General features: G+C 45.4%; 1 protein-coding gene across 1 annotated transcript in view; it reads right to left on the bottom strand.

The window, feature by feature from the left end:
• Window positions 1-7,781: 7,781 nt before the first annotated feature.
• UBA2 (ubiquitin-like modifier activating enzyme 2) overlaps window positions 7,782-23,331 on the bottom strand; it is a 26,685-nt gene continuing 11,135 nt past the window's right edge. Inside the window, exons 9-17 of the mRNA XM_004690544.2 lie at window positions 22,325-22,424; window positions 20,747-20,913; window positions 18,688-18,781; window positions 18,483-18,595; window positions 16,020-16,175; window positions 14,322-14,418; window positions 12,745-12,850; window positions 10,589-10,725; window positions 7,782-8,604 (exon numbers count right to left, since the gene is read on the bottom strand). Of these exons, the coding sequence (XP_004690601.1) occupies window positions 8,426-8,604; window positions 10,589-10,725; window positions 12,745-12,850; window positions 14,322-14,418; window positions 16,020-16,175; window positions 18,483-18,595; window positions 18,688-18,781; window positions 20,747-20,913; window positions 22,325-22,424 (1,149 nt within the window). The 3' untranslated portion in view covers window positions 7,782-8,425. The remainder of the gene's footprint in view (window positions 8,605-10,588; window positions 10,726-12,744; window positions 12,851-14,321; window positions 14,419-16,019; window positions 16,176-18,482; window positions 18,596-18,687; window positions 18,782-20,746; window positions 20,914-22,324; window positions 22,425-23,331) is intronic.

The following is a 23,331-nucleotide window of genomic DNA, read 5'->3' as shown; positions in this document are numbered from 1 at the left end:
CCAGCCCGGCCGCGGGTCAGGCGCCTCGGGCCAGGAGTAAACTGGGGTCACACTAGGGCTTGGCTGAGGAGGGACCCCGCCGGCCCCCGCGGGAGACCCCAAGGCCAGGCCAGGCGGCTAGCAGGCCTGGGGCGAAGCCGGAGGTGAGCGCCAGTGGCCGGTGAACCTCAGCTGCCACCCCCCACCCACCTCTCCGAGAGGTGTGCGCGCGCCTTCCTCCAGCGTCTGCCCTCGGCGTCGTGGGTAAGGCGCCAGCGGATGCTCCAGAAAGCACTCGTGCCACAGGTCCTGATGGAGCTCTGGGGGATGCGTGGGCTGGGGGCCCGGCACAGGAGCTGACCAGGGTTTCCTCCCCAAAACGCAAGCTACAGACGGCTTGTCATGCACTCCAAATAGCGTAGGGAAGAAAACCAAACCATTATCTGTCAGGACCTGATGGACCCAAGAAAATAATCTCGAGTGGGGGTTTCCTCTTTCCCAGGCACCCCTTGTTTAGTGAAGTGCAGGGACCCACAGTGTCTCAGGGAGTGGGGACTCTGAATGGATGATGACCTGGCCCAGGGCTAGGCTGATGGTGCCCGACCTCCCTAGAAGGACCTTGTCTCCTCCCTGCCAGGGATGGCCTAGCACATCCCCCAGCCCAGCGGCCCTTAGAGCTGGGTTCAGGGTGATGGGAGCAGGCACAGGTGGCGCAAGGTGTTTTGGGAAGCAAATATCCAGGGGAACCAACTCATGAAAAATTATCTTCCCCGCTGAGAAGAGATCCCCCGCCAGGGAGCTGACCCACAGGGTGCAGCAGACCCGTCCTGTCTGCCCCCCGCTGCTCCCCTCAGCAGGGTGTTTCAGTAGATTCATCTGTTCTGTTTCCTACTCTGGCTCTGGTGAACCATCTCGCCCCCATCACCTCTAGCCTACACCCCAGCTCTTGTATGCATAAAAAAAAAAAAAAAAGCAAATAATTGAAGGAGAAAAAGAAAACCAAATGAGAGAGCACATCCCATTGTTCCTGTCCGTCATTTAAAATGGAAACGCCAAGACTGTGGTGAAGCGTGTGAGTGGAAGGTGGAATACCCTGCCGGGAAGAGCAATTTGGGGTGTCGACATCCTCACAAACACCAGCACCCATAAACAGTTACTCGGCTTCTAGAAGCGGGCCTGGAGGAGGAATCCAGAAGGCAGACAACAGTATAAGCACAGAAGTGCTGACTGCACGATGTATGTGGACTGTGTGCCCTGTAGGCAGCAGCTCAGAGGGCCTCTTAATCACCTACTCCATCTCTGTTCAAGTAGAGTTTTCAAGAGCTGTCAAGCTTTAAAGGATAAGATTTAAACCACGTATCGGAAGTCAGCTGAAACACCTCACTCACCCTAATAATAATACACCCTATGTCCACGCATACAACAAAAACCCAGAAAAAGAACGTAAAATATTTGCTGTCTTGCTCGCTGGCGGTCTTGGCAGCTGCTCCTAGTGGATGGAGGCTCTCGGGCCCCTAAGGCAAGGTGGTGGCTGCAAAGAAAGTGAAAATGTAGCTGCAGTCTGTCAACTCTCAGCTCATGATGAGCTGGATGGAGCACAGGCTCTAGACATGACCAGACAGGGTTATTCTCCAAACTGGTCACCCGCACCAACAAATGCCCAGGCTTCGGGAAATCTGAAATAGACTGGGACACCACTTTGCTAATGTTGACTTGGGCTTCCTATGTGGAAAATTCCAGAATATACACCCCAGTTATCATTGATCCAGGTGATTGACATCCCAAGATGCATGCCAGAACTCACTGGCAAAAAGGAAAACATGCAGAACCTCCCTGGTGGCGCAGGAGTTAAGTCTCAGCACTATGAAGCTGTCTGCAGCCACTGCAGAACAAGTTCAAACCCCGGGCAGGGAGCTGACCCACATGGCACAGCAGGCCTCTCCTGTCTCCCCGCTGCTTCCCTCAGCAGTGTATTTCAGTCCATCTGTCTGTTCTGCTCCTCACTCTGTGTCTAGTGAATCCTCTCACCCCCTTCACCTCTGGCCTACACCTCAGTTCTTGTTTTGTTTATAAAATAAATCTTTAAGGGGAATTAAAGTAAATAATGCAAAAATTTTTCTGCCACCATTAGATTGACCAGAACTTATTTTAATAAGTTAAAATAATTTAATAAATTAAATAGTACTTCCATGGAGCTTTTTTCTTCCTGGAACCAGGAGTGTTCTGGGAAATGGTTAACTGGGAGATCTGGACACGTCAGGAGCTCTGGTTCCTAACATTCACCCATGCCCCTGGTGTAAATATTTAGCACCATGGTCAACTTCAAGCTATCTGTATAGTGTCCCTGAACTGAGCTGGAAGACGTGGTATAACCAGCTTCCAAAGCCAGTATAAACTGGCCCCAAATACCATTGCCTGGGTCACAGTTGAAGAAAAAAGTTTCTAACCAGCACCGCTGTTATTCTCTCAAGTGAACCCAGGACTTGGCTTTATATAGGCAAACGGACGTGCCCCTGGGAAGCTGGAACAGGATGTGGGAGCCAGGTCTCACACCATGCCCTGAGCCACCATCTTTGCCTTCTGCAGCCAAGAGGCTGACCCCACAGACTGTCCCCACCAACAGGATAGGCTATCCCTGTCGTCTCTCCCGTCATCTAGCTCCCACCAGACCTCCTCATCTGCCTGTGGCATTTGTATTGCCTGCACCCCAACTCTAGGCATAATGCAATTATGCAATTGCATAATTGTCCCATAGGACACACTCTGATGTGACTTGGGTGTGGAGGCACGCATGCTCCATGGAGAGGAATTGCCAGGACCCCTATTTCTTTTTCTTCCCCAGTCTGCAGCCATCTACCCATATAAAATAATTTTCCCTGGGGACAGTGGCAGGAATTGCTCTTGAAGCCACATGAACCTCTCCCAGCTCAGCCCCTGGGGGACATTCTCCCAGACGCCACGCAGCAGCACCCAAGGACAAGGTCTAAGATACAATGGGAGATTGTCCCCTAGGAGTTGTGCTGAGCTACCTTTCACCCCTGCTTTCCTTTGGACCCGCTCTTTTATTTATTATTATTATTTTTTAAGATTTATTTATTTGTACATACAGAGCTGGGGGTACAGGCCAGAGGTGCAGGGTCAGTGATAGGATTCACCAGAGATAGTGGGGAGCAGGACAGGCAGATTGATGAAGTCCACTGCTGAGGGGAGCAGCGGGCGGGTCAGGAGAGGTCTGCCGCGCCATGTGGCCACCTCAGGGGTAGGCGGGGATCGAACTCATGCGGAAGTGGCTTAATCTTCTTAGTGCTGTGCTTTAACCCCCTGCGCCACCAGGGAGGGCCCGGACCAGCTCTTTTAACCCAATTTGAGTCTACCAAGCTCCTCTGGCCCTGGTATCGCCTACAGACCTCTCGGGACACAGAAGATCCAAAGTATAAAGAGCTAAAACCCTGCGAAGTTGGGAAGCCCAATGTAAAACTTCCGGTTAGGATCTGACAGTGACAGCTTGTGCCCCGCTCCAGGAGCAAGTGGCCACCGTGGACCTTCTCTTTCTTGCCTTGAAGCCTTACGCTGCACTCTGGAGTGGGATACTTTGAGGGCAGAGCCCAAGCCAGCATGCAACTCCATGGGGAAGAGCTATTGACGGGTGCCCAGATTCCTCGGCTTCTCCTATCGCATTTTGGAGCATGAAGCTGGTTGTCCTGACTTCAGAGCCACTGGGACCAACCAGGCAGGAAGGGGTACAGGGGTCCCCAAATGCCCATCCCACCTATTGTGGCCCAGACGAGCTGGCTTTCTGGCACACACCAGCCCTTTGAATCTTACTGCTTTTAAAGATATTTTGGCAAGGTTTCCGAAGCGCACAGCACAGGACCAGCGAGGGCGGCCGGCCACACGTTTATAGAATAAGTGACACAGGATGTCCAGGGCCTGAATCCAAGGCTGAGCTGAGCATGAAAGGGAACTGTTAGAAGAGACCTTCTTGGGGCTCTCCCTGGTGGCACAATGGGTTAAAGTGCAGCACTGCAACCTAGCTGCAGCCACTTGAGTGTGAGTTTGATCCCCGGCCAGGGAGCTGACCCACATGGAGCAAGCAGACCTCTCCTGACCTGCCGGCTGCTCCCCTCAGCAGTGTATTTCAGTCGATCTGCTTGTTCTGCTCCCCACTCTGTCTCTGGTGAGTCCTCTCACCACCTCTGCACCTCTGGCCTGTACCCCAGTTCTTATATGCATAGATAAATAAATCTTTTTAAAGAAAATAAATATAAATAGACCTTCTTGGATCATGTGTATGTTCCAGTAAATTTTTATTCTGAGTATTTCCCTGTGTAGTAAGCCAACATTTGATAGAATATTAAAAAATATGGGTCCTCCCTGGTGGTCTAGGGGTTAAGTCTCAGCACTTCACCTCTATAGCCTGAGTTCCATACCAGGCCAGGGAGCTGACCCACATGGTGCAGCAGACTTCTCCTGTCTCATCCGCTGCTCCCCTCAGCAGTGTGTTTCACTGGATCTGCCTGTTCTGCTCCCCACTCTGTCTCTGGTGAACCCCTCACCCCCCCATACCTCTGGCCTGCACCACAGCTCTTGTATGCATAAATAAATCTTACAAAAAATGTCAAAAAACGTAAATCTGTCATGCATCAGACATTTAGCAAAACTCCTGAAAATGCTATCCCAGGAGACAATGGTTTTAAAAATATAACTGAAGTACACAGCAACGTCAGAACCCGTATAGCTCAACTCGGCTGATTTTTTTTTTTTTTATTTAGTGGGAGTAGTTCAAAAATTTCTTAAATAAACTTCTGGCTGGAATTTACTTTGAATTCGATGCAGGGGGAAGAAAGTTCTCTGTGTGTGCAGAATGCAAGTAATGTATTCCCAGTATGAAAGTGTCTATAAAAATACTTGTATAAACATATCCTTCCGTAAAACAGTCGAGGACATTCAGGGCCTCAGGAACGCTACTTTAAGATGCGCAGAAGTCAGTGACTGGAAACATCTGCCCACGTTTTTCTTCTCTGGTTTCTTTATTTTGCTAAGCTTTGCTTGCAGTTAAAAAAAGGCCCATCCGTGCCCCTCGGACACAGGACGAGTCCACCTCGGACTCGAGTGCTGGCCATCAACACTTTTCAGGAATGGGGGCGTCTTTCAGAAAGCAGACCCGTTCTGGGGAGCTGCTGGGTAAGCCGATAACCTGCAGGTTGGCTCTCTCCTTAGTAACTGGAGGCTCAGCTCCGAGAATTCTAAGGCACCACCAAGGATGCTGGAGCTGACCATCCATGCTGCACCCAGCAGTGACCGTGACACTTTGTCATTCCAACTCGTATCTTTGCTGATCCATAGGCACATATTACAAAGCTCTCCCAACCACTAGAGATCGGGTGGGTTAAGAGGAACCCTGTTACACTGTTGGTGGGAATGTAAACTGGTACAGCCAATACGGTGAGTGATCTATCTCTAAAAATGAAAGAGCGGGGGGCCTCCCTGGTGGCCTAGAGGTTTTAAGTCTCAGCATTATCTCTGCTGTGGCCTGAGTTCGATCCCCACCCAGGGAGGGGACCCACTCTCCCTGCTGCTCCCCTCATAGTAGATCTGCCTGTTCTGCTCCCCACTGTGTCTCTGGTGAATGCTCTCATACACACATCTCTGGCCTGAACTTCTTGAGGATATAAAATCTTCTCTATTTAACAAAATATTCTTTAAAAAAAGATGTGGTCTATTTGCCATGTACACAGTGCAAGTTGTTCAAGGGACTTAGGTGTAGTAAAGCAAGTCAGGTGGACACTCACATGACATCAAAACCCCCCCACCCCAACAAACATACCACACACACACCCTCCACTTCGATCATCACTCTTCAGGAGTCAGCAAACACAGCGAACAGTGTATACACATTTTGCTAGACTCAGTGAAGGCTATTTTGGCATTTTCCTTCCTGCGTTACATATTTTGCCGAGCCATTTAAAAATTACAGGTGCTGTGAACCTTCATCCCGAGTCCTGCACCTCAGCAGTCTTTTCCTGAAGGTTCTGGCATCGCTGAGGACTTCACCTGATGAGCTACTCTGTTAAGGGCCCAGGTGCTCGTTTAGGTTGCTGGATCTTCTCCTGGTACAAGATCCTGGTACCTGTCTGGGGTGCATGCTGACCCCTGGGCAGTGGACCCTCCTCTAGGCAAACCTGAAAGCCAGACAGCTTCCACCAAGACAGGAAGACGTTTGTCAACACCCCCATCATGGGGCTGGAGCTGCAGGCAAATGCCCTTGCTAATCCCAGCCCTGTTCCCCAAAAAGAGGTACCTGGAAAAACCCTGAGTAAGGCCACACCACAGTCCAGTCCTGGAAGCAGTTTGGGGCTGAGTGGACTTGAGCAAGGCCCCTGTGACCAGACCTGCAGCAATGACAAGCTGATTTGCAACAGGACGTGCAGTGCTGAGCACTACATGGGGCAAAACCAGTCTGCCAAAGACACACACCTAAGATAAAACTGGCATTTGTGCCATGGATGTTCCAAGTGCGAAGAGCACACAAACGCCAGACACGCATTGCTGGCAATTGTCTAAGACAGAAGGGGTCTTAAGGACCGGAACTTCAAAATTCTTATTCCTGCAGAGGGCCTGATGGCACAGGGGTTAAAGCGCAACACAATGCTCTGTGCAGCCACAGCAGCAGAGTCTGAATCCCAGCCAGGGAGGTGACCCCCAGAGCGCAGCAGACCTCTCCTGTCTCCCCCCTGCTCCCACTATCTCTGGTGAATGCTCTCACCTCTCCACACCTAGGCCTATACCCAGCTCCTTTATGCAAAAATACATTTTTTATAAAATTTCTGCAGTTTTCAGAATTTTTGTTAACTACTGACTAGTACTCCAAGATATTTCATTTTTTATGTTGAAATAGAGCTGTGTGATTTTGAAACCTTGTTCCTGGAGGACAATTAAATACCTTCCAAAATGCAAGAGGTTGGTCTGCCCCGGAGGCAGCAAGTCGGCCACTCCAGGGCCAAGGCTTGGTCTGCACTTCTGTGAAGGCCTTGATGACCTGCTATATTTAGACTCTACAAAACAAGTGAGAGCCCACAAGCTGGACGGCGGAGTGAGAATTACAGAGTTGAAATTTGACTGGCCACACACCAAAGACAAGGTATAGAATGGGGACATGATCAATTGAGTTATTTGAAAAGGCGAGGTCCGTCTGGGTGAGTAGCCTCAGAGCCAAGGCTGCCTGAGGTCAGGGTCAGAGAAGATGAAGCACTGCTCCGTCCTGTGTGGCCAGTCAACATCTGTAAGCTGAAGTGACTCTGATGAAGCAGACTGGGGAAATCTAAGGCTTCAAGTTACCATGGCTAGGGAAAGTGCACTTAAATGCTCTCAGCAAATCCTTCACAAATCAAATTTAAAAGCTACATCATAGAACTTACCCACAGCAAACACTGGAGATGTTTTAATCTTCCCATCTATTAATTCAAAAAATTTTATTTGTGCATACAAAAACTGGGGTACAGGCCAGAGGTGTGGGGTAGAGAGTGAGAGGATTCACCAGAGACAGGGGGATCTACTGAAATCCACTGCTGAGGGGAGCAGCGGGGAGACAGGAGAGGTCTGCTGCGCCCTGTGGGTCAGCTCCCTGGCTGGGGATCGAACTCACTCTGAAGGGGCTGCGGAGAGCTTCCTGGTGCTGCACTTTAACCCTTTGCGCCACCAAGGAGGGCCTCTATTAATTTCTTAAAAGGAAATGAGCAGGCCTGCAGGAAGTTCAAGCTATAAACCCAGTAAAAGGCCACAGAAGCAGCAAGTGGACAGGATAAAGTATGCAGATGTCATTTATTTGGTCCATAGTACAGTATAGCTGTATTTGAGTCTTACAAAACATCAAATATAAATAACCTGAAACTGTAACAATACACAAAAATTGGCTTCTTACACAGACATACCAGGCAGTACAAGCTGAAAACTTGAGTAAATTAACATTGTTTTACATTAATATACACAGTGCCAGTCAACATTTAAAAACAAGTTTCAATGCATAGCACTTGATACTTCTTTGAATCTGTTTCAGTCAGTTAAGAGTATGAAAATGGTTAGATCTAGGCTAAAAATAATTCTTCTTCTAACCAAAAATAAAGGCGTAATATTTATAACCAGGTATCAACTTTACTAAACCACAATATTTTAAAACTATGAAATGATACCTAAGGGTATGTACATTAAAAGGCAACATGCACTGTGTTGTTTCATCTCACGAGGTGACGCCCTTTGTTCAGAGGCTGTAAACTAGATATTTCTACTTCCAAACAGACCGCGTGTTCTAACAGTTCTAGCCAAATGAATGTTCAAAGGGAGCAAATTATCTTCACACCCTGGTGTAGTTTTTCCCTTTGGAACAAAGGACGGAACAAGCAGCCTGGGGTCCGGCGGCCCAACGCGGGGGCCGGTCTAGGCGCTCTCTTCAATCCAAAGCGATCACATCGTCAAGCTCTCCTGTTTGCTCTGGGCGTGACCTCTTTGCACTGATGTTTTCCGGCTCATCTAGCTTCCGCTTACGACTTCGCTCCTCCTCGCTGACGTCAGCATTATTGGAACCTTCTTCATCCGAATCAACTATGAGCACATCGTCTTGCTCTTGTGCTTAAGTCACAAAAAAGAACAAAAAGAAAGAAAAAATGGTTAAAAGTATGGCAGCTACAGGGGCTCACTAATATTGTATGCAAGTGTAAATTTACTTTGTGGATACACCCCAAATTTAAGAAAAGTTACACACTACATTATTTTCTTTAACGTTTTAAATAAAAGCACTTATTTCTTTCTAATCCAAACAAAACGTTGTGGCATTATATAGCTCGGAGGAATTATTGCAGTTCCTCGCCTCCATCTCTCCACCAGAAGGCAGGGCGTGCGCCCTGGCGCTGGCTGCGGCGGGAACAGCAGCATTGACAACAACAACACACACACACACACACACACACACACACACACACACACAGGTAGCACTTACAATGTGCCAGGGACTGTTCTGAGCACTTTGCATTTAACAACTCATTTAATCATCACAACAACCCTATAAAGAAGATAACATCATTATCCATTTTCCAGCAAAGAACACAGGTGAAGAGAATGACCTGCCCGAGGTCACAAGCGGCAGAGCATGAAGCCAGGATTCAAACCCAGACGGGGGCTCTACGCTGCATGCTCTGAACCCTAACTGTAAGGGTGGCTTCCTGTACCCCGTTCTCATCAAATCGAAGGCAGCCTGCCACACAGTCCCAGCCACAGGGAACACACATTTCAGTTCATGATTTTTGAAAATCAGGTTCTGTTGTCAAAGGATGATGGAGCTTTCGACGTTCAGAGGGGGAGAAAGGTGCTAACCCACAGCCCACGAGGAGGCAACTCAGCCCAGAGCCCTTGGAGAGTATCAGAATCAGGCATCACCACGTTCTAAAAAGACATGGGGTCAAAGAAATGGAAATAGAAGAGTTAAAAACATCAGGGACTTTCCATTTATTCTCTATTCCACCTCATTCTTTTAGACTAAAGAATGAAGAGCAGGCTCATCGTAACCCACCAGGTCAGAACACCAAACACAGAGAAAGAACCCAGGGGAGCGGCCCCTGCACCAAAGTCCTGTTGGTTCTAAACCCTGTGCAATGCTAGAACTCTCCCTCAGCACCTGTTCAGTCAGGTGCATGGATCTGTTGCCCCTAAATAAACAAGCATACAAAACCCCAAACAGCTACAGAACCAAAAATGAAGTCTTTATGAACTAGTAAACTCACTGGCATTTTCACCTATAAAGACACATTAAAGGACAATGCATTTCAATTTTCTCTAAGAATTTCACTAGTGTTAAGTGTCCTCATGGTTCATACATTTAGTTTCATTAAAACAACCAATGCGGCCCTCCCTGGTGGCGCAGCGGGTTAAAGCACAGCACGGAGAATCTGAAGCCACTTCCGCATGAGTTCGATTCCCGCCTGCCCCGGAGGTGACCACATGGTGTGGCAGACCTCTCCTGACCCGCCCGCTGCTCCCCTCAGCAGTGTACTTCGTCGATCTGCCTGTTCTGCTCCCCACTCTGTCTCTGGTGAAGCCTCTCACCGCCCCTGAGTCTCTGGCCTGTACCCCAGTTCTGTGTGCACAAATAAATAAATCTTTAAAAAAACAACAACAACAACAACAACAAAACAACCAATGCTGGGGCCCTCCCTGGTGCACAAGGGTTAAAGCGCAGCACAATGAAGCTCCCTGCAGCCACTGCAGCACAAGTTCCATCCGCAGCCAGGGAGCTGACCCACAGGGTGCAGCAGACCTCTTCTGACCTGTCTACTGCTCCCCTCAGCGGTGTATTTCAGTCCATTTGCCTGCTCTGCTCCCCACTCTGCTCTGGTGAACCCTCTCACACCGCCCCCACCCCCGCCCCGTGGCCTGTATGCATAAGTAAATCTTAAAAAACAAAAACAAACAAAAAACAACCAATGCTGACCCCGTGAACACCTCTAGCAGTCCTTACTATGTAGGCCTGTGTTAGTTTCAGCCAGCGCTCCCAGAATCATGTCAGCTTGCTCCCCGCCTGGCAGGAACGGACGACGTGCTGGCCGGGACCATGACTCACCTGTGGAAGTGGACGGCTGAGCTCCATCATCACTGCCGTTGGTTATGCTTTTGGGAGCATCTTCAGCTTGTTTGGGCCCCACTTTTTCTGGGGCATCACCAACAACTTCAAATTCAACATCCTTTGCTAGGTCTTCACTGTAAAAGAATCACAAATGGTGAAACTGGACTACCATTACAATTTACCTAAGTGAAGGGGTACTGGAGACAAGCTACTCCCCAAAACTCAAAGTGTACACACGAAGTATTTGGACTCCAAGCCTCAGAGAGCTAAAATAAAAACCAAGAATGTACCCAAAAAGGTTTTGGTAAGAAAAAAAAAAAAAGGGGGGTGGGGGTGGGTGGGAAGATGGGCGCCAGGGGGTGCTTAATTTCACTGTTAAGTAGAAAAATGATTCCGAAGCGCTCTGGTCCAATATAACTTTCAGGCTGTTTCTCCAAAGATTCTACACATAACTTTGATCTTGATCAGAGTGATTTTGTGCATTAGAGATAGGATCACAAAGATTCTGCGTTTCCCATCTATGAAGGCAGGACCCTGTTTATGTAACAAGATCCTCCAAAATATGCACAAGAATTTACTGGGCATTAAAGTCAAATAAAAGACCTCCTTTTATAAAACAGGGGGTTTATTTCCAGAGAACTAAAAAATAATGAAAAACCCATGTCTCCTCTTTCAAACACCACCTATTTCCATTTTATTACACATTACCTGCTCATTCTCTTCTTTCAAAAATGAACACAAGCATATCACTGCCAGCCAACTGGTCAACTAAGAGAGACTCCCGAGAGATATTTATTCCTAACTCAACTGTACTTTATGTAACTTATGCTTTATACAAATAACCCATATCCGGTCCTGTATCATTTTCTATTTTTTTTTTTTTTAAAAAGATTATTTATTCATACAGAACTGGGGTGCAGGCCAGAGACAGAGTGGGGAACAGAACAGGCAGACTGATGAAGCACACTGCAGAGGGGAGCAGCAGGCGGGTCAGGGGAGGTCTGCCGCGCCATGTGGGTCAGCTCCTGAGTGGGGGGATTGAACTTGCACTGAGGCGGCTGTAGCTAGCTTGCAGCGCTGTTAAACCGCTGTGCCACCAGGGAGGGTCTCTCATTTTTTTTTATTATTATTTTTTAAAAGATTTATTGATTTATTCATACATAACTGGGGTACAGGCCAGAGATGTGGAGGGTGAGAGGATTCACCAGAGACAGAGCGGGGAGCAGAACAGGCAGATCGATGAAGTGCACTGCTGAGGGGAGCAGCGGGCGGGTCAGGAGAGGTCTGCCGTGCCATGTGGTCACCTCCGGGGCAGGCGGAAATCGAACTCATGCGGAAGTGGCTTTAGCTTCTCAGTGCTGTGCTTTAACCCGCTGCGCCACCAGGGAGGACCTCATTTTCTTTTTTTTTATAAACCAACTATAAAATGTATTACTCTCAAACAATGACACTATGTTTAGAGATATCAATACTGACAAAGGACTGGACACAAGTGGCTACCTCAAATTCCTAAGTTAGGGTGCAATTTAGGGGTCCCAAACACCAGTGGAGGCCCATCATCGTTCACCTGTGCCACCGCATATATAAACAAAGTCCGCAATTCTGCAATGAAGCACAGAATGCTACTTACGAAGTGGGCAGGGCATAAAATAAAAAATATTAAGTCAAAAACTAAATTAAAAAATATGACTCCAGAATCTAACAGGAAAAGTTTTGATTTTTAATATTCTCTTGTTGTAACAGATCACAAAAGAAATATTTCTTCCTTTCTTCTAATGAACCTTTAAAGATAACCAAAATTTTTATTTTAATAAGTTCAGTTATCAAAACGAACTCATCTTTGATTTAAAACTATTAAAAAATGTCTAGATTTCTTACCAATGTTACTATTATTTCTTACCATTATTTTCCTGAGTTACAGTTAGTCACTCATTTTATCCATTTCACTTTTGAATTCCACAAATTTCCCCTAGGTCAAACCTCAGAGTACTCAGTGGCCAACTTGAGCATCACACTGTGCAGTTTTCAAACAAACAGGTGAGTTTTGAGTTATAAAACACTTTCTCTACACTTTTACCTTAAGTTTGCATATTCAAATTTAAACCTTAAATTATCTGAGATTAAATATTCAGCAGTTCCTTAATATTTCCTACCTATGAAGGATGTTTATCAGTAAAGTGTAGTCCTGAAGAAAATCATCCGCTTGGAGCCGGCTCCCATTTCTAATTCCAAATTCTGACAACTTCTTGTGATTATTAGCTAGGAAAGTTAAAGAGGATTTTGGTACATCAGTTCTATCTCCGTAGGACAGACACGTTTGTTGGTAAAAAGGTTAATTGTGCTAGAAGCTGAACTGTGCCCCCACCCCAACCCCGCCAACTCCACAGCACCGAAACTTGCAGGGAAACCAAGCCAGCCATCCTCGAAACTCTCCCACCCTGCTGCAACGTCACGTCTTTGCGAGCTGCTCGCGCTGGCAGACGCAGGCACTCCTGTGCCTGCTCAGAGGCCTTACTTCAGGAACCAACCCAGGCAGCCGCCCCCTGTAAGCCCCGACACGTCTCTTCTCAAAGCTTCAACTCACACCATGTACTATACAGCACCAAGTCTAACTGCTGTCAGCTAAATTGGTGACCATTTCTCCTCCCCTTAAAGGCTGCAAGGTACTTTAAGCGAGAGACTGGCTATTCACTTTGAGTGGTGGGTACCTATGTACTGGGTAACTGCCGTCACCCTGAGTAGCACATCCGTTTTGTGGAGAAGGGACACATTTCAGTCACTGATATTCTTGAGCCAATTCCCACTTTAAAGGCCTCGCTTTTGAAAGAGAAAGCCAGCCCAGGAGGGCTGCGTGTTGAGACAGATGGCTACACTGAGGCTTCGACGCTGAAGTAGACTCCTGCCCAGGAGTCTGGCTTCCACCTGCTCGTGATCCAATACCCGGAACAATTTCTTGCCAAGCGTCAGGCAAGAATCCTCACACTAAGTTTTAATTTTGAAGAGGCTTGATGTTTAAACCCCCATCAAGACCTAGTAGAATGTAGCAAACAATTGACTAGTGAACAAATGGGTGAAAAGAGAGGGCCAACAAAGGAACACTGGCAAAGTCTGGGCTACAGAGAATCAGCTACTACAGCAACCTAAGAGATGAGCTGCCAACAGGTCAGAAAGGTGGGACCATCCAATCCAACCAGATCAGAGAAGTCAAAGAGGCGAAACCACAAGGCACCTTCTCTCCAAGGTGGCTTGGGACAATCAAACGCACTGTGCATTGCAAAAAGGACAGTCTTTAGAGGGCAGTGCGAGCGGGCCAAACTGGGTGCTGACTTGGGCAGACTTTCTGTTCTGTGGCTGGAGCAAAGCTACCCAGGCTCCTCCCCTGACTAAACATCTAACAGCCCTACAGTTCTCTTCCCACTATGAGCCAAGAGCGAGAGCACTAGCACTTTCTCATGTACTAACACAGGGAGGTGAACAGGGACACTGATCACTGCAAACTAACTGTACTTGGGATCACTGAGCACGACAACGACATGGTACTCCCAGGTCTGGAACTGTGGTGACCCCAACAAGGTCCCACCACCACGGGGAGCTTCTCCATGACCAAATTCTGCCCCTTTCAGTTGTGACTCTGAGTTAACACACAGAGGAGGCAACACACCCATGTGTACTCCTCCATTCCAGCAGCTTCTGCCCTAATAAGGGGAGCGAATAGACGCAATGGTACAACCTTCTGTCTCTCCCTCCTCTGAAGATATTAGGATTGTTCCTTTTCCATCTTCAATTTGGACATCTGGTGCTACCATAGCAAATTTTTCTTTCACTATCTGCAAGAAAAAAAAAGATTAAAGCACATAAATATTACATAGAATGTACACAATTATTCACAATGGCTTTTACTTTCCCCTGTACTGGATAGGGGCTAACTGTTCTTGAAGATACCTTACAGCAGGCAGAAGACCAATCACCTCACGCCCACCTGCCACCCCCCAGATCTGACCACCAATGAAGAGCAGAGAAAATTTCTTCAATGGGCTCTCCTGGACTGGCGCTCAGTGTTTGTCTTTCCGTGCAGATGAGGTACAGCAAGACTCTGGGACGTACTTTATTCACGCAAACCCTGCCTGGCAGAGGCTATACAGAGAACTTCTCATCAACCTTTCAATAATCTCCATGTCTGTGTGAATTCCAACATGGATCAAGATTCTGGGGCCTCCCTGGTGGTGCAAAGGGCTAAGTCTCAGCACTATGAAGCTGTCCACAGTCACTGCAACACAAATTCTACCCCCTACCAGGGAAGTGACCCACATAGCACAGCAGACCGCTCCTGTCTCCCTGCTGCTCTCCTCAGAAGTGGATTTCAATGGACCTGCCTGTTCTGCTCCCCACGCTCTTTCTGGTGAATCCTCTCACCCCTGTACCCCTGGCCTGCACCCCAGTTCTGTATACATAAATAAATAAATCTAAAAAAAAAAAAAATTCAGAGAGACTCAAGTGGTGACACAATAAAGACATGCTGCTGCTTAAAAAAAAAAAAAAAAAAAAAAAGCAGCAATGCCCTAGAGCAGCACTAACCTGCACTCAAACTCTTACTCTTGTATGCACAAATAAATAAATCTCAGAAACAAAACTTGCTATTCCTACCTCCTCCCTAAACAACAAAAACAGGACTACCCCTAAAGGTCCCAATTACCCTACACAGAATGAAGGCAACAGGGAACAGCTCTGACTTTTCTAACAGCGAAGCAACCACCATGCTGCTTCCCCGGCCAACGCGAAAGCTGCGCCCCCCTGGCTCTGCGTGCGCAGCGCTGGGGAAAGGCCAGCCGCGCTCTGCAGCCTTCCCACCGCGACAGGCCGGCACCTCCTCCACACACGACGGGGCATGTACAGGCACACCACGATGGACACAGCCACAAGCAACCTGAAATGGTCCCAAAGTGGATAGTGGCACCCAGGCGGTCACCTTTCCAACTCCCAGCCAGCTTCGACGATCAAGCCAGAGGGCCGGCGCACAGCGTGGGTGGGCGGGCACCTGCCTCGTCTCCCATGGGACGAGCACACCAGCATCAGGGCCACCACAGACCACTGATGGGCACTTCCTGTCTTACAGAAAACACAGGACCATCTGGGAAACAACAGCCCCTTTGCCAAGAAGCCCAGGCCCTCTGTACCACCGGTGGTGTTTATCCCAGCCAAGAACACCTGCTTCTCCCTGGGCCGTGACGCACAGACTCTGGAGCCACAGACCGAGAAGCCACAAGTAAAGCCACCAAGGGTACCACCAGCAACACACTCCAGAAGTCAGCTTTTCAGGCTGAGTATCTGGCTTTTAGTTTATTACTATAGAAGGCAAAAGGGAACTTGGGATTTTGTTTATCTGACAGAAACCTACCACCACTGGAAGAGAACCAGCCCCGACACTTACCTTATCTTGCAAAGTGAGAACAGTCACTTTATGGACGTTCATCCGCACAGTCACCTCTGGCTTGCTGGCACACACGTAGCAGTTAGGGTTAGGAGGGTCCAGTGCACAAGGCACAAGAAGTTTCTTCCTGGGGTTTGGTTGTTTATTCAAAAAAATCTTTGAGGGAAGGAAAACAACACAAGCAGAAAGAAGATTTGAGTTGTAATTGTATATACGTAACCTGAAGCAAACCATCTCGCATAGCCAGTAAAAGCTAACTTAAATATTCCTTTCTAGATGGTAAAAAAAAAGAGAAGAAAAATCACCACCTGTGGAAAAGGCAAGAGGAAAGGAACCAAATAAATATAGATTTTAAAAAGGAAGAAGAGCCATCACCTTCTTAGGAGCCTGATTTTCCAAGTTTCTTTTGAAAAGAGCTATCGTGTAAAAGGCTGAACTTATTAGATCTACCAGCCTTCAAACCCATTTAAAAAGACTAAGTCCAGCTATGCTCGTCACTGCTATTATCATGAAACCAGCTTTGGGGTCTCTACTCAGTGGTTATCCCTATTAAATTTAAGCTAAATTCTCAACAGAATCAACACACTAATTCCACCAATTAATTATAATACATCTGCAGAATATGGAAGCTTTCTTTCCCAATTTTCTAATGACTGTGATATTAAGATTTATAGAATTTGGGGAGAGCAGAAATCACATACTTGTGGCATAATATGCACCAGTTTCTTTTCCCAGTATACAAGCAAACTAAAAAAGAACCCCAAAATTTTTTTAGATTCCACACAATTTAAAAAGGTCCCAAGTGCATTCTACTGCAAAGGAAGGAGAACAGTAGCAGAGCTCATGCAAACATCGTCGGGGCACTGGGGACATGCAGGCGAGCACTGCTGCGCAGTCAGCATCTGCTGAGATGGATTCATTCCCAGGAGCCCCAAGGGCTCTCCTAAGCTTAAAAACGAAACCCCTCACGCAGCAGTGAGAGCCACAAGAGGCCTCCTATGGCCTCAACCACGCCGCAGGGCTGGAAGCAGCGCACGAAGCTGGACAGAGCCGTTTGAGCTGAGCTGTCACTGGGAAGGCACTTGTACTTTGAGTGAAAATTTGCTACCACAAGGGCTAATACTAATTTATAAACGTGTAACAAATGTAATTCAGACCTGTAAATGTCATTAGTCAGAGAGACAGGGCTGAGCAGGAAAAGAAGTAAGAAGACTGTTACAGGGAACAGAAGCCCTTTTAATAAATGTTAACAGTGAGCAGTCAGTGTAAGCCATACGAGTTGTTCAGGGAGGGATTTTTTAAAAGTTAAGGTTCTTAGAAATGCAAGAAATGACAGCTAAAATAAAAATGTAAATAGAAAGCTGAATCAAGATGGCAGACTGGCAGTGAGTCTACATCCCTCTCCCTGAAATTCCATGAAAGCAAGAGAGTGCTCTAAGAGTGCACCAGTAACACTGAAGACGAGAGCTCCTCGTATTTGATTAAGTTTTGGAAATTTCTGAAGGTAAACTTGCTCTTTTGTTTTAGCATCATTAAAAAGGAGAACCTAAACAATAGCAAAATTATTGGCTACAATATTTGAAAGGAATTTTTAAATTGCTAGGTTGGTTAAGAAAGCAAAGGCACAATCGAGATGGAAAAAAAATGTGCAAAATGATGTAAAAATAAACTTTTGTAATAGTTAAAAAAAAAAAAAAAGAAAAGAAAGCAAAGGCTCATCAGACACAGAAATGCAATACAGAATGAAAGATACATGGTTACAGATAGCGCTAAGGGACACACCCAGCCCATCCCTCACTGAAGTGGGAACTGAACTCTCACGGGAGATGGTACACAAGCAAGGACCTGGGTGATAAGGGGAATGAATAAAGAGAAAAATATTTCCTCCACAGAAACAGCAAGAAAAAGTATCCTGACCCATGTGCTTGGGGGTTGCGGGGGAGGATATGTTCCTCTATTATCCACGACATCAAGAGAGGGTTCATGCAGACTTGCTGTCTGAATATTTATGTAGCTCAACACTAGAAATCATATGCCACACAAACAAAATGCCATGAGAGCTAGCAGAAATGACAGCAGACTTACCATAAAAGATTTCAGACATTATCAATGAATATAAATAGATTTAAAATAAAAGGGGGGCTATAAAATGACCAAATTTTCAAAACTACAAAAAACGTAAAATTGAAAAGCAACTAAAAACACTTAATATGAAGCACCCACACAGTTCCAGCAGAACTGGAAATGTTAGAAGCAAACTAGTTTCTACTTTCACCTTAGACGAAAATAAGAGGCAAGCCTTCCTCTCTGTGGTAATCTCCAGGAAACCTCGATAAACATGTGTTCAACAGGGTAACTGCAACAACTATATTTCTGCTGCATTAGACCAAAATGTGCTTTCAAAAATAATATTTAATAAAAAAAAGAGAGAGACTGGATGAAAATGCAAATAGAAATACTCACTGTTCTACACTGGTCTATTTTTCCTGATAAAATCTTCAATCCTTCCAATACTATCAACCCAGCAATCACTGCATTAGTAGTAGCAATAGCAGGAATAATGTTTCCTGCCATTGCTGGGGGAAAAAAAAGATGAATGTTTAGCTGTTGAAAATAAAAATTAACTTAGAATTTTAGATGATAATCACTTCATCACAAGTAAACTTACATTTTATATCAAATCTGCTCTTCATATTCATGCTGAAGATATGCATCCTGAGGTTTGCAGCAGAGGTGACAAAATCCATTGCAGATGGGTCATCCTGCCAGAGGAGACACAATCCAAGCCCTTTACAAAGCCTCCCGTAACATACTACCTTGACTAGTATTAGCGAGTCAACAGGAAAAGAGCTGGCTGGCTGAGGGAGAGATGCGCACCGGCCCTGACTTAACCAGGAAATCAGACAAATGCAGGGCAGGGTGCCATCACCAGCTGCTCTGACCCGGGAGTACAGCCTGACCCAAACGCCAAGAGCTACTGGAGCCTACACGAGCTACTGGAGCCCACACGTAAAGACACTAACTCCACTCCTTGCTGACCATGATACTTTCCCAGGTCCGAGGTCAGCGTGGAGAAGGCTGCCCAGCACAGAACCCGGGCAAGGAAATGGGAAGTCGGTCTTGGAAAAGCCATTTCATGCAAGCCTCAGAAACGCATGGACCTTTTAGCTTCCCTCTTCCAACTTCCTTCACATACCACTCTTAGCAGATACAGCACAATAAAGTACAGAATGTTTTTTCTTTACAATTTACATTCCTCCTATGACTATTTTCTAGTCTCTTCAACTGGATTTCAATAAAGTTGAAGACACTACCTAGCCTGAAATTCAGAAGTATCAAAGAGGAAAAGGTACTGGTAAGTGGTGGCTTCTTTATACTCTTTATAGCTGGCTTTGTAATCTCAGGCAAATCAACTTCCTTCACCTAAAATTCCTCAAACTGTCGAACAGGGAAAATTATGTAAGCATGCCGTAAGATTGTGGTGCACACTGAGTATCGAACAGCACCTAACACGATGTCAATCACATATTACCCATGGCAACTTATCAAGCCAGGTCCAGGTTTAACACATGGGAATAACAACCCCAAGCTCCAAAATTTCATGATATAGTTTGAGCTTGGGCAAAAAAACCTCCCAAGAGACTACTCTAACATCAACAAAGAAATATTTTTCTAAAAAGATGTGGTTACTTCTTATACCACATAAACCCAAGAGACTAATGTTTGTAAGAATCCCAGAAATAAATTCACTCGCTTTATTTCAGATGTCTGATTCAACTACGGTGCTTAGTCTTCTCAAATGGATCAATTTTTCCCCTTAAATTCAAGGCAAATCTTCGCCATTCTAGGAACATACAAACTATCAAATCACTTACAGCCACAGATAGCAAAGACTGCAATTAAAAATAAACTCACCAAACCTTCAAATGACAATGAAAAACTCTACCAAATACTATCTAACTTTGTAAGAATATGCAGAATTCCTATACTGATGTCTTTCATCTCTAACAATTATAACTACATTTCAAAAAAAAGACAGCTTTACTGTCTTCAAGGTCAAACTAGGTCCATGATTTATCTCCACAGGGATTTTAACACTGCTATTAGCAAATCTCTATTACACATGCACTAAGTCAGTGAAACATTTTATGCCAACAAATTCATATTATAGGGCCCTCCCTGGTGGCGCAACAGGTTAAAACACAGCACTATGAAGCTCTCCGTGGCCACTGCACCACAAGTTCGATCCCTGGCCAGGGAGCTGACCCATACGGCACAGCAGACCTCTCCTGTCTCACCCGCTGCTCCCCTCAGCAGTGTATTTCAGTAGATCCCCTGCTCTGCTATGCACTGTGTCTGGTGAGTCCTCTCATGCCCTGCCTACACCTCTGGCCTGACCACCAGTTCTTGCATGTATAAATAAATCTTTAAAATAAATAATAAATTCATGTTATTTCTCTAGTCAACATAATTGTAAACTATAAACACATTACTAAAATCTAAAATAATTTTGAGATATTGTTTGAATTCATGCATAGAAAATTCATTATTTAATATAGTAATAAGAAATGAAAGCATACTCAAACAATGAAAACATACAAAAATTATGTTCTCAAAATCTGACAGAATAAACTTTTACAGAATATCCCAAAGTTGGAAGCTTCTGTTACAGTCCAAGAACTAAAATATACGTAATATAAAAAATGTCACACATTTTGGAAACAAACCTTGTCCCATATGAGCTCAGCTCCGTCCCCTTTTTCGGCTAAATTAACTCTTAAAGTCTCAATGCTCTTTGAAAACAGCCGTGCATAGCTCTTTACATCCAGAACCTGCTGGTCTTTCAGACCTAACTGAGGTTCATTTTGTTGATCTGATGCATTGGTTTCTTCTCCTAAAGGAAAAAGTATGAGAAATTCCACTTTTAAATATCATCTCGCTAATCTCTTTTGTTAATAATTCAATGCCTGACCAGTAAGAATATGAAATAATTTCCATTAAAATAACAACCATTACGACACAAGTACATGCGTAAGAAAACTGCTCATATGGACATGAAAAACTCTGTCGGGATAATGAAGTTATTGGGGCACTCAAGGATACAGCACTAAAGACAAGGTAAACACTGTACCCAGAAGGCAGCTCAGCCAGTGGGCACGGCAGAGCAATACCTGAGAGATCAAGTCAAGTGCCCATAATGCAGTGATGTGTTCCCCATCAGTAGTCCAAGTCTCCAGCAGCCCTTAACGCACCTTGTGGACGACTGTGCACGTTTCATATAACTCAAATATACTATGGAGACTACGGCAAAGTAAGAGTCACTTAAGTCTTTTCCACACCAAAAATTGTAAATATGAACCTAAACTAAATCTTAGAGATAACTCACCAGCATCTTTATTTCACAGAAAATATCAACCAACTAAATACTAACTGAAAAGGTACTGGGTGAATACTGACTGAAAGAGTAAATATATACATGTGTGTCTATATATCTCAATCATGTATACAAAGTGAACAATCTTGGGCTCTACCTGGTGGCCCAATCGTTAAATCAAAGCAAAGCACTTAGAAGCTAGCATAGCCACTGCAGCACAGAGCTGCCCTGGCCAGGGATCTCACCCACATGGCACAGCAGACCTCTCCTGTCTCACCTGCTGCTCCCCTCAGTCAATCTGCCTGCTCTGCTCCCCACTGTCTCTGGTGAATCCTCTCACGGCCCCTACACTGCTGGCCTACACCCCCGTTCTGTGCATAAATAAATAAATCTTAAAACAAAACAAAACAAAAAAAAAAAAAGGTGAGCTATCTGCCTGTGTCTCTGAGCACTGAGTTAACTACCAAAGTATTCTCTAAAACAGTTATTTCACTAAACAGATTTCCATTTTTATACTTTCAGAACTATTTAAATTTTGTTTTCTCGTATCCAAAAAGGCAGGTTTATTATAAAAAGGGGAGATGAATAAAGGACACTTGCACAGACATGAGCAAGCAGGCAGAAAGAGCTCCCCTACAGTGGGCAGGTTTGCCAGAAGAGGCCTATATATGATCACAGTGGGCAGCCGGGGGAAGAGAGCCTCTTCTGCTGCTTCACAGAAAAGGTCAAGGAAGAAAAGCGCCAGCACGGACGCGGGTGGGCAGGAGGCTGCTGCTGTTTGGGTTTCTTATCATTAATACATACCCTTGTCAAGAAATAACAGGGCTAGATAAAGACTGAGGTGAATTTCCAATACTGTTACTCCAAAGGCTAAACGGATCTCCTGGTGGTGGGCCTCACATGAACATACACATTTTCAGAAACATCTTACCTTGACTTTGCACTTCCGCCCAATCCAATGGAACTGGAGGTTTCCTTTTCCGCCACAGTTTGTCCATTGTCAACAGGTATCTGATATCATCTTTAAAAAGCTGAGAAAAACAAAAAGATTAACACTACTGCTCATTATGCTGATAAAACAAAATTTCTTTGCTAATTATAAATACTAATAAAATCTTCTGACTTAATGACATATCATATATTCCAGATCAGCAATTTTTAAAAGAAAATAAAGCTTAAACATTTTGCCAAAGGAAATTTTAGAGAACCACTTTTAAGGCATTTTGCAGTGGGTTAAAATGCAGCACTGTGAAGCTAACTGTAGCCACTGCAGCACAAGTTCGATTCCAGTCCAAAAAACTGACCCACATAGTGCTGCAGACCGCTCCTGTCTTACCCGCTGCTCCCCTCAGCAGTGTATTTTAGTAGATCTGCCAGTTCTGCTCCCCACTGTCTCTTGTGAATCCTCTTATGCAACCCGCCCCCCACACACGTCTGGGCTACCACCCTAGTTCTTATATGCATAAATGAATTAAAAAAAGAGCATTATTTCCAAATCTATCTAAAAAATAGTTAGAATGAGATACTACTGTATCCTGTACAGTAGAACTTAACATGGTTTTATATTTTAGTTTTTCCCTTAGCTATACTGTAGTATTAAATATACCTTTAGATTTGACCAAATTAAAAACAAAAGCTACCTAATTAATTAAAAATACTCCATTTAATCAACACAGAAGACAAAAGTTTGCGATGAAGCAAGACATTCTCTTAGCAATAAATTATGTCCAGTGCATCAAACCTATTCATATATCCTTAATGTCATCTGCTCAGTGAGGGTGGCAAGACTGTAGTAGGCAGTTAAACAAGTGCTGAGAAAGTTGCAAACTTGTTATGGTAAACTTACTGAGTACAAGTAGGAGAAATAAAGACTCTTATAACATAGCCCTGGGCTCTTCCTGGTGGCACAACGGGTTAGGACAAGCACTGCAAGCTAGC

Source organism: Condylura cristata, unplaced genomic scaffold (genome assembly GCF_000260355.1).
Source record: "Condylura cristata isolate star-nosed mole 26May11 unplaced genomic scaffold, ConCri1.0 scaffold00028, whole genome shotgun sequence".
Lineage (NCBI taxonomy): Eukaryota > Metazoa > Chordata > Mammalia > Eulipotyphla > Talpidae > Condylura > Condylura cristata.
Note: the sequence above shows the minus strand (reverse complement) of the source record. Positions and strands in the feature narration are given on the sequence as shown.